The 18,704-nt window shown below is 36.4% G+C and overlaps 1 protein-coding gene across 4 annotated transcripts in view; it reads right to left on the bottom strand.

Annotated features, from left to right (window-relative positions):
* The window catches only part of LOC131901986 (POTE ankyrin domain family member A-like), a 50,212-nt gene that overhangs the window by 16,442 nt on the left and 15,066 nt on the right, over nucleotides 1-18,704 (bottom strand). For 3 of the 4 annotated variants that reach the window (XR_009376962.1, XM_059253022.1, XM_059253021.1), the window contains exons 7-15: nucleotides 18,515-18,545; nucleotides 15,980-16,052; nucleotides 9,482-9,569; nucleotides 7,602-7,684; nucleotides 5,673-5,730; nucleotides 3,608-3,636; nucleotides 3,464-3,524; nucleotides 367-395; nucleotides 216-276 (exon numbers count right to left, since the gene is read on the bottom strand). Coding sequence is in view for 3 of the 4 variants with exons in the window: in XM_059253022.1 (XP_059109005.1) it covers nucleotides 216-276; nucleotides 367-395; nucleotides 3,464-3,524; nucleotides 3,608-3,636; nucleotides 5,673-5,730; nucleotides 7,602-7,684; nucleotides 9,482-9,569; nucleotides 15,980-16,052; nucleotides 18,515-18,545 (513 nt within the window). In the remaining variant the exon portion in view is untranslated. The remainder of the gene's footprint in view (nucleotides 1-215; nucleotides 277-366; nucleotides 396-3,463; nucleotides 3,525-3,607; nucleotides 3,637-5,672; nucleotides 5,731-7,601; nucleotides 7,685-9,481; nucleotides 9,570-15,979; nucleotides 16,053-18,514; nucleotides 18,546-18,704) is intronic. The other variant, XM_059253023.1, reaches the window with a different exon arrangement.

Here is an 18,704-nt window from a genome sequence, read left to right as displayed (position 1 = left end):
CATGAGTATTAAATATTAAAGCTGAGCTTATTTTGCAAATTTTTTATATTTCCAATGTAATATATTTTCCAGCATGTATGCCACTATCAGATGGCATTGCGTATGTCAAAGTCTACCATCACCATCATCAAGATATAATTGGCATCAGGAAGACTGTGTGCTTTTGAAATTTATTAAAATACCTTGATCAGGAGAATGTGACTTACAAAATTTACCTGCTTGAGATTGCTGTGTTTCAGACTTGGGTTTGGAAATTCGATGAGAATAATCCCTCTGCTGAATGGATTTTGAAATGAGATATTTAATCAATATTTTGGACTTCAATCAAGATGTAATTATTCAATATTACTATTAAAAAGCATTTACCTCTGGGTGTGGACATTTTTCAGCCCAAACTGAAAGAGAAAAATGTAGAGTCAGTCTCATGCACAACGAGATCACCAAAACTACCTTTATGTAGGCTTCAGATGGCAGTGAGATTTCATTCCCTTCTTTCATAATAAACTCCTATTATTTTACTGCTTAGGACAAAAACTGACATAAATATACCAAAACTTAGCAAAGCAACTTAAAGATTCAGTGCAAGAGCCATCAAAATTCTAATATAATTTGTCAGAAAAATTGAAAAAAAGGAAAACCAACCACAACAGCGTCTAAACACCTTTCAGGTTCATATGGAAATCCAAAAAATAAAAATAAAAAAATAAAAAACCAAACAAAAGAATGGAGAGACTCCACCAGCTCAGATTGTCCCCGTTCTCCTAGGCGCAGTTACAGGCCAGCAGGCAACACTCCTGCAGGCAGGTCTGATTCCCACCACCCCATCAGATCCTTTAATCACAAGTCCTACTCTGTCCCTCTAAGCCTACCCACTGCACCAAGACTGCAGCTGCTCCCTGAGACACACACTCTGCTAGCTCCAATTGAACCAAGAGGTGAATCATTGTTCTTCCAGCCAGTCACCCAGCCTCTAGGCCTTAGGCCCAGGGGCACAACCCATGCCCCCATTCCCCCACCCATTGCAGCCCCAATTTCAGGCCAGTTGGAAAGTCTCCTGCAGGCAGAACTAACTACCTCCACTCCACATAAGACTCTGTTATCTACAAGTCCCACTTGCTCTCCCAAATCCACCCATCCCCCAAGACCATAGCTGTTCCCTGAGACACAGACTTGGCTGGCTCCCATTGGACCAAGAGGTGACTTACTGTACTCCCAGCCGGTCACCCTGCTTCAGAGGCACAACCCAAGCCCCCTTACCCCCACCCATTGTAGCCCCAGTTGTAGACCAGCAGGCAAGACTCCTGTGGTGAGGTAACCCAGGCTCAGAAAGACAAACATGATATGTAATCACTCATCAGTGGATACCAGATGTAAAGAAAAAAAATAATCAGACTACAACCCACAGCTCCAAAGAAGCTAGGAAACGAGGAGCCTAAGAGGGACACATGGATTGCCATGGGAAGGAGAAACAGAGGAGATCTCCATGAGTAAAGTGGGGATGGGGAGCAATAAAGGGGATGGGATAGAGGAAGAGAACATGAGGGGATGATGGGATGGCTGAGCTGGGAGAGGGACAGAGTGGGAGAGCAATGAAAGAGATATCTTAATAGAGGGAGACATTATGGGGTAAGGGAGAAACCTGGTGCTAGGGAAATTTCTAGGAATCCACAAGGATGACCCCAGATTAGAAGACTGGCAATAGTGGATAGGGTGCCTGAACTGGCCTACCCTGGCATTCAGATTGGTGAATTCCCTAACTGTCATCATAGAGCCTTCATCCAGTAATTGATGGAAGCAGATGCAGAGATCCACAACCAAGCACCAGGCTGAACTCTGGGAGTCCAGTAGAGAAGAGGGAAGAGGATTCTATGAGCAAGGGGGGCGGGGTCAAGATTTGTAGGGAAATCTACAGAGACAACTAAACCATGTTTGTAGGAACTCAGGAACTTTAGACCAACAGCTGTGGAACCAGCATGAGACTGGACTAGGCCCTCTGCATATGGGAGACAGTTGTGTAGCTTGGTCTGTTTGAAGGCCCCCTGGTAATGGGATCAGGATCTATACCTGGTGCATGTGCTGGCAATCTGGAGCCCATTACCTATAGTGGGATGCCTAGCTCAGCCTTGTTGCAGTGTGGAGGTGCTTGATCCTGCCTCAACTGAATGTACCAGGATTTGCTGACTCCCCATGGGAGACCTAACACTTTTTTGGAGGAGGGGCTGGGGGTATACTGGAGGGGAGTCGGAAGAGGGATGAGAGGGGGATCTGTGGTTGGTATGTAAAATAAAATTTTAAATTAAAAAAGAACAAAATAATGAAAGACAACACTGAATAGAGATAAAAGGATACTTAATATGAAAAGAGGATGGAGAAGCCACTATCTTAGAGTTCATGTTTTGTTACAGAGGTAGACTAATAAAAACAGCATGGTTCTAGCATCACAATAGACATGTTGATCAGTGAAATCAAACTAAACACCAAATGGAGGTCCACACACCAATGGACACATGATTTTTCATATAGAAACCGGAAATATACACTGGGTAAAAAACATCTTCCACACATGGTAATGAACTAATCTTGATTGCTGCATGGAGAAAACTGCACAGAGATCTGTATTTACTACCCTAAATAAAAACTTAATTCCAAATGAATCAAGGATCTCTAAATAAGACCAGAGACACTGAATATAACAGAAGAGAAAGTGTGTAATAGGCTTGAATTCATTGGTACAGGAAAAGACTTTTTGAATAGGACACCTGTAGCACAGGCACTAAGACCCACACTTAATAAATGGGACCACATGAAGCTGAAAGTTTCCTATGGCAAGATATCTATGTAAGCTTTGGGATTGTCAATGACTGCTCCACTATATGATAGTGTATGCTGTGTTATTGAAATAGACTGTAGATAAGAATTCTAAATGCATTTCATATTCCTTGTAATTAAATTACAATGCACTATGAGTGAAGTGAAGCAGTGTACTATGAGTTCTAGAGCAACACAAAAATTGATTTTCTTTCCTGAAGATATTGTACATTGCTGTTTGTCCAGTCCAGATCAGAATCTCTGAGCTCAAATAAGTTTCTGCCTTGTCCTTACAGATAGCTATGTGTGTAGGTGTGCATTCTGAGATCCATCAAGAAATTATGGTCACACACTGGGGCAGTCTCATTAGTCTCATGATTGACTTCTACAAGTCACTAATAAACAGAGATTGCACACTGGAAATGATAAGGCAGTCCAACATGAATATTAAACATTGAAGCTGAGCTGACATTTCTAAATGTTTTATGTTGTCAATGTAATAATTTTGAAGCATGTATGCCACTAGTGAGTTGGCATTGCTTATGACAAAACCTTCCAACACTATAGTCAAGATATAATTGGCATCAGGAAGACTGTGTGTATTTGAAATGTATTAGAATAAATTGATCAGGAGAAAGTGACTTACAAAATTTACCTGTTTGAGACTGCTGTGTTTCAGGCTTGGATCTGGAGACTAGATGACAATCATCCCTCAGCTATTTTGAAAAGAGACATTTAATCAATATTTTGGATTTCAACAATATATAAATATTCAATATAAATATTAAAAGGCATTTACCTCTGGATGTGGACATTTTTCAGCCCAAACTGAAAGAAAAAGAAAGTATAGTCAATCTTATGCACAATAAGAATTCCAAACCTACCTTTATGAAGGCTTCAGAGGGCAATGAGTTCTATTCCCTTCTTTCAAAATAACCATCTATTATTTTATTGGTTAGGAAAGCAGCTGACAAGAAATATATTGAAATATATCAAAAGAAATCTATAGATTCAATTTAATTCCCATCAAAATTCAGAGAAATTTAAAAAACAACCACAACAGCATCAAAAAGCCTTTCAGGTTCATATGGAAATACAAAAAAATCTTGGATAGATTTAAGAAGATTCTCAATACTAAAATACGCTGGAGAAATCACTATCCCAGATTGCATGTTTTGTTACAGAACTAGAGTAATAAAAACATCATGACTCTATCATCAAAATAGACATGTTGATCAATGAAATCAAATTAATGTCAAAACACCTATGAATACATGATTTTTCATAAAGAAACTAGAAATACACACTGGATAAAAAAATAGCCTCCATACATGGAGATTACCAAACTTCATGGATACATGAAGGAGAATACACATACAAAACTCAACTCCAAGTGGATCATGAATCTCAAAATAAGACTAGATACCCTGAATATGACAGAAGAAAAAGTTTTTAACAGGCTTGAACTCACTGGTACAGGAAAGACTTCTGAACAGAACACCTGCAATACAGCACTAAGACCCAAATTTAGTAAATGGGACCACATGAAACCGAAAGCTTCTTTATGGCAAAGGACACCATCATCAGGCTACATAATAGGAAAAGAACTTAATCATTCAAACCTCTAATGTACAGTTAGTATCTAAAATACATAAAGAAGAAAAATTGGACTCCCAGGAAACAACTAACCCAATGATAATGGTGTTCGGGAATACAAAGACAATTTTTAAAAGATAAAACACAAACTGCTGACAAACTTTTAAAGAAATGCTCATCATCTTTCTTTATCAGGAGAATGCAAACCAAAAGTACTTTGAGATTTCATTTTTCTCCTGTCCAAAGGGCAAAGTTCAATTAAGCAAATGACAACTCATGCTTGTGAGGATATGACGAAAATGGAACACTTGCTCATTACTGATGAGAATGTAAACTTTTACAGCCATTAAGGAAATGACTCTGTCATTTTCTCAGGAAGCTGGCTACTAATCCTTCTCTAAAGCCACCTATACATCTATCTGGCATATACCCAAAGGACTCTATATCCTACTACAATAAATACCTGCTCATACATGCTCATTATTGACTATTTACAATAGCCAGATTTAGGGAACAGTTTAGATGTCCTTTAACTGGCAAATATATAATGAAAATATGGTGAACTTACACGATGGGGTGTTTTGCTTCTATCAAAAAAAAGGAAATTTACATATAAGTGTAGGAAGCTAGAAAAAAATCATCACCAATGAGGAGACCCAGATCCAAAAGTCAAATACTGTATAATTTCCCTTATATGTGAGTGTTAGCATTTAAGTCTTCAACATGTGTGCTAAAATCCATAGACTCTGCATCAAGTAAGGGACTGCTTGCGAGGATCGTTCAATTAAAGGGAAATAGAATATATAATTGTAAAGAGACAGTGGGGGGAAGGGCGATGCAAGTGAGAGGTTAGGGTAGGAATATGGGGATGGACAATTTACTAAAGTCCACGTGAAAAACCATATGGAAACATACTGCTGTAGAATATTTCTAAATACATATGCATATAAAATAAATCCAAATGGAGTCTCCAAATAAAAGAGGAGATAAAGCCCCAATTAGACATCTTTTGCTAAACATGAAACCTTCAGTTATACCTAGTTGAGTCAATGGACAAAAGGGCAATTTAGGTATCTCAGGTAGAAGAGAACTCAGAGATCCTTCTGGGAGTATCTCAATTTTACACATCGCTCATGCATATTAACATATGGGGCTTATTACCACTTTTGTTGTCTTTTATTTAAGTGTAAATTTATTCAGTGATTTCTTTTGGTAGCACAACATACCAGCATTTGTCTTACATAAAGTCTCTTCATGATGACTCTTACCTTGAATTATTTCATTTTCTTCTAGACCATTTCCTATGTTGGATGACTGGGCAGCTTTCTGCAGTGGATTAGGGTAAAAGACACTCCGTCACGTGATATTAGTAGTGTAATTTCAAAAGATCTCATTTTCTATTTCTGAACATATCATGATATTGGACTTTAAGAAAATTGTTCATGAGAATATATGCAGTATATATCAAAAACCATGGTATTTGAATGGAGAATCTTATATACACAGTCAAGTTTAAGTCTTTCATTTCCCAATTACATACAAGAAATATAGAATAGAGGAAAAACATCCATAGACAGAGTAATGCCTGATGTGTATGTATCAATAAAAGTAATTATTTTATATTACAATGCATAAAACTAATTTGTTCTTCTTAGTAAAGTTGGAGAATGTTAATGACACAAATGTTCACATCTTTAGTAAGGCCATTCCTCTAGGACACGATTAATATTAATCATGAGGTGTTATACAATGACATTATTTGTGTGGTTAGGCTTGATAGGAGATATGTATTATGTTAAAAAGCATTCATGTTATATCATGCTGATTGTGTAGTGAAGAAGGCAGAATGTGCTTAATTTCGGTAAAAGTGAACGAACAAAACTGACATATTTCGTTAATTTCTTATAGATGGTAAATCTGGATCAAAATGATAAGCAGACAAGTTATTTCCTATGTTACCTTTAGACAATAACATTAGACCATTATGCAGTTTTAATATTTTGCAAATGTTTCTCAATGAACAGAAATCTTCCCCAAACACCATTTCACATTTTTTGCATGTTTAATAGAATCAACAAATCTTGCTTTCTCGTCATTCAAGAATTTTAAAAGTTATGAGAATATGTTGTCCACTATTCTATATGTACAGTAATGCCATCCTATTTGACAGTTACTGAGTGGACACTCCCTCATCTTCTAAAACATGTTAGGCTTCATACTTTGATCTCTGATATCAAAATACCATTCTCACTCCTACCCTGTATTAACGACAATTTTACCTAAATGTCTCTCTGTACCATATGTTTTCTTTATGACAAAATGCACCTATCTGAACTAAAACAGTTGCTTTTTACTTGTTTTGTGTTCTATTACTATAGCATATTAGGCTTCCCTCTGAAATTCTCAGTTCTTGATTTCTCAACATAGAGTAGATATTGACTATACAGATTTATGTAGGTTTAAAATATTAAAAATGTCTTCAGAACATACTCATACTTCAGTAAGTACCTAACATTGTGTAAAAGGGAAACTATAGTGTCTTGAATCTATTTGAATTCTCTACATTAACTCAACTCCCAATATATATATTAATTAAGCATATTGGACAATAATGTGGAAATAATTAATTTTCTTCATTGAACTGAGCAAAATAATTGAGTTTTTCCTTCACAATGAAGCCTCTTTTATGGAATCAAAAATTCTTTCTGTTGGCAGATTAGTTGATTATATGTCCATATTATCTTCTCAAATGAGGACCTTGAAATAACCCAATGACCATAAGGAAAAAATTTCTCCTTGACATAACTGAGTATAATCATCACATAACAAATTTAGTTTCTGCAGGAAGAATCAACTTTATGAAATAAATCCAACTCTGAAGTCACAATTTTATATCATCCACTATTTTAAATAGAGAGCCATAAGACTCTCCAGCTACGTAAAGAGCTTAACATAAAGCACAAGTAATAATCACATAATTATTTACTAAATTACTTATAAAAGACAATGATTAGCTGTGTGACTGGATTCTAAGAATACCCTGTGTTTTATAATAGGTAAAAGACTTTCACTTCAATGTTAAATCATCATTGATGGACTGAATATAGTAGCCTGAAGTGTAGTTTCTTTTGGCCTATGGTAAGATCATCAAACCAAACAGTAGTAAGTGAGAAATTTAAATTTAAATAGTTACATACCAACTTTTGATAGTCTTCATTCTTATTATAAGCATTTTCATTTTCCAGTTTTAAATCCGGTATTGTTTCTAATTCTAGTTCTTCTGACATATCCACATATTTTATTTAAAAAATAAATATAACAATTAGATACACAATTTTCTATGACAATAGACTGAAATACATTCATAATTAGAATTTAGAAAAAAATTTACTCTTATCAAATATTTCAATTAAATGTACTTTATACATGAATATTTACATGCTTAGATAAATGCCCAAGTTGTAGAAATACCTGTATATCACTTGTACAGAAACTGCATGTTGCCAGCTTCAAGACATCCAAATACTTGACTAATTCATCTAGTAGTAACACACCTCTCATAAATGACCAAGCTCTCTAAAATCTACATTTTCAGACGTCATCCATTTTTCAGAACATTTATCATGTGCTCACACCCACAAGCACATTCAAAAATGTACAAATTAAAGAAATTGGAGAAGGATTATGAAATAATTTTTTTTATTGAAACTGGCAAAATAGTTTTAGTTGTAAGGCCCTATTGCTCAAGACTCCACACTTTAGACACAGAATTTGGAGTAATTTAGCTGGACCTGACATAGAAACCTGCTCTCCTACTATGAGAACATGCTATGCAAAGTGCCAAGGGAGATAAGCAATCAGTAATCCCACCACCAAGATGTTGAAAGGCCTGGCAAGATAACGCTCATGGTAGGATAGCGACACTTTTATTTTTGGGGTAATCAACAGCTGTCCTATCGGTCCGGAGACCCACTCAATGAGAAATTCATTCCTGGTACTGGGAAACTAATCAACTATCCATGGATGGAGAAATCATAAACACTAGGAGTCATCAATTACTCCCGTTTTCTTATAACAGTATACTTACTGTGTTCTAAATATGGTTTTTATAGTCACGGTTATACCACAGAAGAATGTAGCTGTCATTTCTCCTCAAAGAATTTACTTTACACAGTACATAAAAATATTACAGTATATACAATTAATCAGACTCCAAGGAGTGACCATAATATGCCGCAACTCCACTTACAAAGTCCTAAATCTAAAGATCAGGAAAAATAGCAAGAATTGGGTAGATAGATTGTAAAATCAAAGTACCAGCACTCTTGAAGCTACACAGCATCTTCTATGCATGACTTAGATATTGCTACCACGAAATTTCAAAAGTATGATATCTGAAAAGACACCTATATAAGGACAACACTTGATGAAATGCTACTGTGGGTGAAGTGAATCTCACAATGCACAACCCCTAGATGAAGATCTGTAGGCAATCAGTGACTGATAAACCAAGAAAAATCAGGTGATTTTCCAGAGATGAGCTCATCCTAGTAGGATAATAGGTTGTGCAATTCCAGTGATCAGTCCTAAACACATGTACATACAAGCAACACACTAAACAAATACACACAAGCATGCATGCACTTACACACACTCACACACGCACAGAGACACAAACACACATGCACACACATATTCACGCATGTACGCACGCATACACACACACACACACAAAAAAAATAGTGTGTCTTTACTAATAGTATAGAAGTCACACACATAGTTACTAAGGACTTGAGCACAGGAAAGGTTGTAGGAATAGCCAGACACCTGAAAATGATGTAAATATAGTACACAAGCATGAAATTATCAAAAGCTAAATAAAATAAAAGGCAACTCTTTTACTGACATTCTTATTTCAACCTTTGGATGAAAGTTTTTCTTGTCTACTATTACATTTTTACTTTTGTTTGATTTAATATGTATTACGTGGGTTATTTTATTTGGCTAAGGTATTTGTTGCCATGTTTTAAGCAAACCTCTCTGCCAAGTGATCTTACAAGTTAAGCATGTGCATTACCTTCTTGTTCTTCTACATTTTCATATTGTTTGGAAGCTATTGGTAAGTCATCCACACCACTTTTCAGACTATTCTCAGGAATATCTTGCTAAAATAATGAAAATAATAATGAGAATATAGTTGAATTTCCTATTTTGAATTCAACTAAACTTAAAAATAGGATAAAATATTTTCATAGATAACCTTTTGCATGCTCTTGAGATCAACCTGTCTTTTTACCCCATACAGTCACATATTCTAAAATCAAGCCTTGTAGCAGAAATAGAAAAAGATTATCTGCAGAATTCAATAAAGAACTAAACTCATAATATGAAACTTACATTCCTCACCAAAAATTAAACAGTGAAAGGATACATTTAAGTAATAATAACTGTTAATGTGCTTGCCATATCAAAGTATTTGATTTAAAAATCAATTCCTTGAGAAAATCATTTTAATATTATAATAAGGCCCTTTGGTTAGTATGAAAATACAAACTACGCCAGGTGGAGAAGAATTGAAATATTTTAGAATTAGTTTTGTTTATGAAAAGAAGGATGTACAAAAAATAGTTTTGTTAAAATCTTAGAAAGAGAGAAAATAGTTTCATAAAATTAAAAAGCAATTAGTGGTTCTTCTTTGTTTACATAATGCATGTAATCTTTCAATGAAATCTTAAACTCTTTCACAGTAAAAAATGGGTATCATTAGAGCATAACAAGCATTAACATGAAGGGAAGCATCAGAACATTCATTCTATGTCTGGAATGTTCCTGGTGCTTATTTATACTTGAAATAGTAGAGAGGTCCTTATGCAATTACACACTCAGCATTTTTAGTCATTTACTTGTGAGATAGGTAAGAAAATTTAAAGTTCACATAGATTCACTATTCTCTAAATGGCATAACACTAATGGTTATCACTTCATATTTAAGTCATATGAACTGGTAGTTTTAATTCAGAAAGATTCTGTGATGAAACATCAATGTCATTATGTCAGCTGAGGATTTGTAAGTCTTCAAATACTGTTGAAATATATGTCAGTCTGGTCCCAACATTCATAAAACACGTGAAGAAAGGAATAAAAAGCCCTATTGACTATATGCTGAAATCCACATTTGAAGAATTTATGTATAGCTTATCACAATAAGACTTGAAGGACTGGGTGTGTGGTTGAGTGGTAAAGAATTTGCCTTGCATTCACTAATTTCATAGTTGATGTAATAAACGGAAAAAACAAAAAAGAAAACTACAAAACTCTAATCACAAGTGATCTAGGACACCCAGAAACAGGAAGCCTAACCTCAGAGTGATTTTGGAGATTTAAATGAGCAATGAAACCACTGTGTAGACATCCTTTAAAATTTGAAGTGTTACATATGATGCAAAGAATTTCAGGTTACTTTTAAAGATTTTGAGTGCAAAAATAAGATGAAATTGAAATTTTGCCTTTAGCATTGGTTATCAAAGACCTTATTCTAGAACTTTCTACAATTAGGGGGAAACATGTATACCTCAATTATATGAAGAGTTTTTTCTTCCATTTTTGATTTAAAAATTTGCATGTACAATATATTTTGAACATATTTTCCCAACCAAAATACTCCCAGATTATTCCCCATCTACCTACCCCCAATCTTTCTCTCTTAAATCTACCCCCAAATTGAAAATACAAACTTACAACCAATAAGACAAACATGCCACAAGAGAACAATCAGCCCCCAAAAATACCACAAACACAAAATTGAACACTGCTTCCTTTGTGTTGATCAACTTCCCCTGGTCATAGTGTCTTCTCTGGAGTGCCTTTGATATACCCAGTGATGCTTCAAGTAGAACACTGACTTTTCCTTTTGCCAACAGCTATCAATTACAAACTGTGTCCTGGTTATGGATGGCAGCCTGTGTCTTCTTCTGCCTCTTAGTGCTGGCACCCTGTCTTGTTGGAACCTGGGCAAATCATCTGTGTATGGGCGTAGTCTCTGAGTTCATATGTGCATTGGTCTTGGTCCTGTTGTATCTGGAAGCCAAAGTTTCCTTGACCTTATCCATAAGCACTGGCTCTTATAATCATTCTGCTTCCTTTTCTACATAAACACTGAGCCTTGATGGAGGAGGTTTGATGAAGACATCCAATTTATGACTAGGTAGTCCAAAGTCTCTCACTCTGCATTTTGACCAGTTGTTGATCTCTGTGTTGATTCCCATCTACTGCAAGAGAAAACTTCTATAAGGAGGATCGGGAAAGGTATAGTGACATGTCTCTAGGACTCACTTTCTTGCTGTATTCATTCAGAAGAAGAGTAGCATTGGGTTTATCCATAGGCCCATACCCTACATTATCACGTTATTGGCCCCTTTGGCAGTGTTAGGTTTGTATTCCACCTTATGCAGTCTCTAAGTCCAATGAAAAAGTTATTTGTTATTCCCATAACATTTATGCTACTATGGGACCAGCATATGTTTCCGACAGGTCACTGTTGTAGGTCACAGGGTTGTAGTTGGTGATATCGATGATTACCTTTCTCCTCTGTGAGCAGGAGGTGTATCTTCTAGCACCACGAACATTAGTTAGAAGGTGTAATGATTCTATTTGGGCACAAATCCATCTACTCTATGTTTGGGTATTTAATATGTGGTTTTTTCACCAATAGGGTCTTTCTATTTGGTTGTGGAGTGAGACCAAAGGCCTTCACCATAGCCTGTTATGTTTGGATAATTCTATGTGCCTGTAGAATCATCAACAAATGGTTCAGGTCAAACTGGATGGCCACATGCAGAAGAACTAAGTAGATCCATATCTATCACCCTGCATACATCTCAACTACGAATGGATCAAAGACTTCAACATAAGACCATAAACTCTGATTAAGATAGAAGAAAATGTCTGGAAAGGGCTTGAATTCATTGTTACAGTCAATGACTGACTTTCTGAACCAGATACCAATAACACAGGCATTAGAACCAAAACTAACAAGTGTAACTTCATGAAGATGAAAAGCTTCTCCTTAGAATAGAACAGCATCATGTAAAAATTTATGGCATGGAAAATGAATAAACCATTGCCAATTATACATCTGATAGGGGATTAGCATCTAAACCACAAAGAACTAATAAACTGAAAATCAAGAAAACAAATAACATGTTCTAAAAAATGGGGTACAGAACAAAGCAGAGATACACAAATGCCTGAGAAACACTTCAGTAAATGTTCAACATCCTTAGTCATCAACGGAAATGTAAATCAATGCCCCTCTGAGATTTCATTTTACCTAAGTCAAAATGGTCAAGATCAATAAAACAAATGACAGCTCAGCTGGGGAGTATGCAAGGAAAGGGAAACACTTGTTCCTTCCTGAAGGAAGTGCAAACTTATACTAGGATGTGAAGAGCCTTCAAACATTCTTTTTGTACCTCATTGTATACCCATTGGCAGCCTGAGACAGAACTCATTAGGAACATCCTTGAACTCTTGGAAAGTTCAACCTGCCTCTGTCATCTGAATTTTAGGATAAAGACTGTGCCATGATGACTGGATCCAATATTTTATGAGAATGAATAATGCAAAGCTACAATTATACTTATTTTGAGAGAAAGATTTTGTATTTCTACATTTTAATCACTTTAAATAATACTTTTTTCTAGATAAAGTACCAAAATGCTGTGGGATGGTCTTTCTGTATGCTGTGAATATATGTTGCTCCCATGGGTTAATAAATAATGCTGTACTGGGCTATGGCAGGTCAGGATGGAGCCAGGCAGGAAAACCAAGAGAGACAGAGAAAGAAGAAGGGTGGAGTCAAGGAAGATGCTGCAAGCTGTCGGGGGGAGCAAGATGTAATAAAATACAGGTAAAGCCACGAGGCACATAGACTAATAGAAATGGGTTAATTTAAGATATAATAGCAATAAGCCTGAGCCATATATCAAACAGTTTATAATTAATATAAACCTCTGTGTTTTTATTTGGGACCAAGTGGCTGCAGGACACAGGAAAACTTCCATCTACACCAGACTTGAAAAATTGTTTTTAAATGTTAGTGTCCTGAGTAAGAGGGTGGTTTTTTTTTTGATATTTTTATTATTAAGAAATTTTCTATTCAGGTTACATAATAACCACAGATTCCCCTGTCCTCCCTCCTTGCACCCCCAGCCTTCCTCCCCAACCCACCCCCCATTCCCATCTCCTCCAAGGCAAGGTCTCCCATGGGGACTCAGCAGAGCCTGGTATATTTGGTTGAGGCAGGCCTAAGCCCCTCCCTCATGCACCAAGGCTGCTCAGGGTGTCCCACCACAGGCACTGGGTTCCAAAAAACACACTCACACACCAGGGACAGATCCCAATTCCACTGCCTGTGGGTCTGCTAACCAGTTCAAGGCAAACAACTGTCTCACCTATCCAGAGGGCCTAGTCCAGTCCCATGGGCCTCGACAGCTATTGGTGCACACTTCATGAATTTCCACTAGTTTGGCTGGCTCTCTCTGTACATTTTCCCATCGTGATCTCAATGTCCCTTGCTCATAGAATTCCTTCTCTCTCTTATCAATTGAACTACTGGAGCTTGGTCTGGTGCTTGGCCATGGATCTCTGCATCTGCTTCCATCAGTTACTGGATGAAGGCTCTATGATGACAGTTACGGTATTCACTAATCTGATTATCAGAGTAGGCCAGATCAGGCACACTCTCAACTATTGCTAGTAGTCTAAGGTGGGGTCATCCTTGTGGATTCCTGGGAACTTCCCTAGCACTCTGTTTCTCCCTGTTCCCATGATGTCTTCATTTATCATGGTATCCCTTTCCTTGCTATCCCATTCTGTCCCTGTTCCAGCTCAAACCTCCCATTGCCTTATGTTCTCATCCCCCATTACTTGCCCTCCATTACTCCCCCTCACCCTCAGTTTGCTCATGTTGATCTCATCTATTTCGCCTTCACTGTTTGATCTATAGGGTCTTCCTTGTTAGCCAGCTTCTTTGGAGTTGTGGGTTGTAGTCTGGTTATTCTTTGCTTTACATTTAATATCCATTTATGAGTGAGTACATACCATATTTTTCCTCTTGAGTCTGGGTTTTCATCCATTTGCCTGCAAATTTAATAATATCATTGTTTTTACTGCTGACTAGTACTCCATTGTGTGTATGTACCACATTTTCTTTATCCATTCTTCACCTGAGGGGCATTTAGATTGTTTCCAGTTTCTGGCTATTATGAATAATGATGCTATGAACATAGTTGAGCTTGTGTCCTTGTGGTATGATTGAGCATTCCTTGGGTATATGCCCAAGAGTGGTATAGCTGGGTATTGAAGAAGACTGACTCCCAATTTTCTAAGAAACCACCATACTGATTTCCAAAGTGGCTGTACCAGTTTGCACTCCCACCAACAGTGGAGGAGTGTTCCCCTTCCTCCACATCCTCTCCAACATAAGCTGTCTTCAGTGTTTTTTATCATAGCCATTCTGACAGGTGTAAGATGGTATCTCAGAGTTATTTTGATTTGTATTTCCCTGATGGCTAAGGATGTTGAGCAATTTCTTAAAAGTCCTTTGGCCATTTGAGATTCTTCTGTTGAGAATTCTCTGTTTAGGCCTGTAGCCCATTTATTTGGATTGTTTGGAATTTTGATGTCTAGTTTATTGAATTCTTTTATATACTTTGGAGATCAGCCCTCTGTCAGATGTCAGGTGGGGTTGGTAAAGATCTTTTCCCATTCTGTAGGCTGTTGTTTTGTCTTATTGACTGTGTCCTTTGCCCTACAAAAGCTTCTCAGTTTCAGGAAGTCCCATTTATTAATTGTTTCTCTCAGTGTCTGTGTTATATTTAGGAAGTGGTCTCCTGTGCCAATGCATTCTAGGCTACTTCCTACTTTCTCTTCTCAAGTTCAGTGTAACTGGATTTATGTTGAGGTCTTGGATCCACTTGGATTTGAGTTCAGTGCATGGCGACAGATAGGGATCTATATGCAGTCTTCTGCATGTTGACATCCAGTTAACATGTAGTTGACATCCAGTTAACAGTTTTTAAAAGTTTGTATCATGAGTAAAAGATTTTTTAAAAGGTACTTTAAAAACTAATGCTAATTTCTGTGCCCTTCAATACATGGGTTGGATATGTAAGCTACCTTAAGTAACATAATGAATAGGTTAGTCTACATATTTAGAGAAGCCTGAAAATTATGTAAGTCATGCTATAAGAAATAAAAATAAAACTACTAATGTTTATTTGTCCAAATATTCCCAAATTTCAAATTCCCTCCACTGTGGTAAAACTATACAAACTAATTTTTCTGTGATTACTTATTTCTTATCTCATTTTTGGCTTTCAGAACCTTAAAGTAATTAATATGTTTTGGTACTTTTCACCATCAATATAGTAATATTGTCATAATTTTATAAAAAAATTCTAGCCAATTTTTCATCTAGAGTGATGACATTTTGACAACTGCTCTATTATACCATTTCAAACTCCACAAAGAAGAAATTCAGCACAAGAATTTACCTCAAGAAGGCATTGATTACCTGAGTTTTCAAATTAGCTGTGTCCTCCATTGTTGCACACACGGAAATCAGTGACTCAGATTCAAAGTGATGTCTTTGAAGCAAAACACACAACAACAAATAAGTGAGTAGTGGACAAAAGCATTTGTCCTGAATGTTTAGTTATTTGAATAGCAGATGGTGTTTCTGTTGTTATTAGACATCTGTTTTATAAAATTTGTTCAGCTGTTAATTTCTGTCTCCACTTCTCCTAATCTCTGCATTTGTCAAGAAAGAGTTCCACATAGTTCCACATCAAATAGTGTCAGTCAATATATTTGTGGAACCTGAAAATCATTTGTTTTGAAAACTGTCCTGATGATTGCATGCAAATTACAATGAATTGCTCACATACTCTTTAATCATTAATTTAAATAAAGGTAATAGCCCCAAATAAAGCAAAACAATAGTGTCCTCATTCTACTCTATTAATAAAGCATAAAACTATATAACTACTAAATGGCAACCTTCATTCTTGAGCATGGAAAATACCCATTGAAAGGAAACCATCACATCCATTCATTGTAAAACAACTAATAAAGTCATGAAAAAGATGTGAAATCCTTGAACATTAAAGTTATAAGTGAACAAACAAATGTGCACATTGAGGTTTGAAATCCTCTTATCATGGGTGTTCAAACATTAAAATGTAATAATTCAGTTATTACATTGGTAGAGGCTGATTGAAAAACTACCAAGCACTTAAAAACCTTCATATGTGCTCGGTTGATGGCAGAGACTTCTGGAAAAGCAGATCCCTGGGACTTTTGCCTCTGTTTCCCTCTATGTTCTCTAGATGTCTTCCTTATATAGGATACCACTCCTCGTTCCCTCTTTTGCAGTCTTCAGTGATGCTCTCTGGCCTTTAAATATTCATCCCAGGAAGGTGCAGATTCCTGAAAGTACAGGCTCAAAGAACCTGAAAGACAGCTAGTTCCCTGGTTCAGGCAAATAAGCTAAATGGAGGGTCAGCAACACACATCCCAAGCCTAGATATGTTACAAAATTCTATGATTATGTTCTGCAATTCCAATCTGAAAAGGACAGGAATTTGGCAAAGGTAACAGGAAAAGAAGCAGTGGCAGTGGATCACAGATATTTTTCATTTCAGCCCTTGGTTCTGAACATTCTCTAGCCCACCCTCTGTGATACCACATTCCCGTTTTCTATAAAGACTTCAGGTTGCTCAAGTAAGTTTCAACAGAAGAATCTATTTGTCATTTCTATCAATTAAGCACAAAAGGTAATATAGTTTCCAAATTACGTTCAACCCTATCCATTCCCAGATGATTTTCACCATCCTGTGTCTATGTAAATAACTTTATTGTCTTTAAAAAACTAATCACGAGGCCAAACTCTTAGTCCTATTGGCCTCCATGATTTTCCTTTCGAAATTGCCCTTCCCCTGTTAATGTCATTCAAATCATCCACCATTAGGCTACTTTTAATGCCATTCTTGGAACACTTGAATCATTCCCATATTTTCCTACAGAAATTCTCAATCAAATACTGGTCAGTAAGGACTGGTCTTTTAGTGAAGGAATGCATGGGAATCTAAATTGGGCCATTTGTATTTCCACCTCCATAGAATACTGTGTTTTAGTTTTGGCTTCTCCCTCAGAGCAACTGTTTATGTATAACGTTGGATCTAGTTTTCTGTGCTCAGGATATTTTTATTAGTTTTCAAAATTCCTTAAAAACTACAAATTTTTCAGATCTGAGATTTTCTAATAAAACAAGAAGCAGTACCTGGCAGTCAAAAATTCTAAACTATAGGTCAAGAAACATGAGGAAAAATAAATGTACAATAAAAAATTTCAAAATTCTTAGTGTCATGGGGAAACAAAGACTTGATGAAATGAGAAAAAAACTCTCCTGTACCCAGGCAGTCCAGTAGTTTGAAGAGAAAACAAAACTGAGTATAAGTTCATAACGTCTCTTAAATAGATGCTCACTTGTATCAACATAACATGGTATATGTGCACATGGACTACCATTCCAATAATGTAATTCCAAGCCTTCTGTCATCTTGCTCATTTCAAACCTATGGCACTACAGACACAATAAAGAGAGGTTTCCCCCTCCAATCTTGATAGCAATGTAGTGTCTAAGAACAACTTTCAAAAGAAAAACTATGGAGGTTTTAGATAGGTTTCTCAGGAAAACTCTAATCCAGAGTTGACACATAAGGAAAACTGGCTTTCTACATGAGATCATCTCAATGTAGTCACAGGAACAAGAGAGTGCACAGGCTGACAGTTCAGTCAAGAGATGGCAACTTGTTACCTATGGGATTCATAGAATTAATCAAACTCTCTGGATGACCTTTGCTAAAGTAGTAAGACACTTAGTCACAAGGATATGAAAGCTTTAAAACATATGATTATATTAATGCATCATGGACACTAAATAAATCAGATGGAATCAGTGAAGAACACAATATTCAATAAACATTAGTTCTTTTCCCTGGTTCTAATTATAAGTTAACATTCATATTCAAAGACCTTAAAATCTTACCCCGATAAAAAGACATCTTCAGGCTGATTTCCTATAATTGAATGAAAAGTAGACATATTTCAGTCGATTATATTAGTCTATAAAATACCGTAGGGTAAATCTTCTAGAGTAAAAAATCTTCTAGGGTAAATAATAACTATGGTACTGGAATATAACAAATGCATCAGGAAATCTTCACCTCCTTTGGATT

The sequence above is a fragment of the Peromyscus eremicus genome, unplaced genomic scaffold (assembly GCF_949786415.1).
Source record: "Peromyscus eremicus unplaced genomic scaffold, PerEre_H2_v1 PerEre#2#unplaced_1047, whole genome shotgun sequence".
Taxonomy (NCBI): domain Eukaryota; kingdom Metazoa; phylum Chordata; class Mammalia; order Rodentia; family Cricetidae; genus Peromyscus; species Peromyscus eremicus.
Note: the sequence above shows the minus strand (reverse complement) of the source record. Positions and strands in the feature narration are given on the sequence as shown.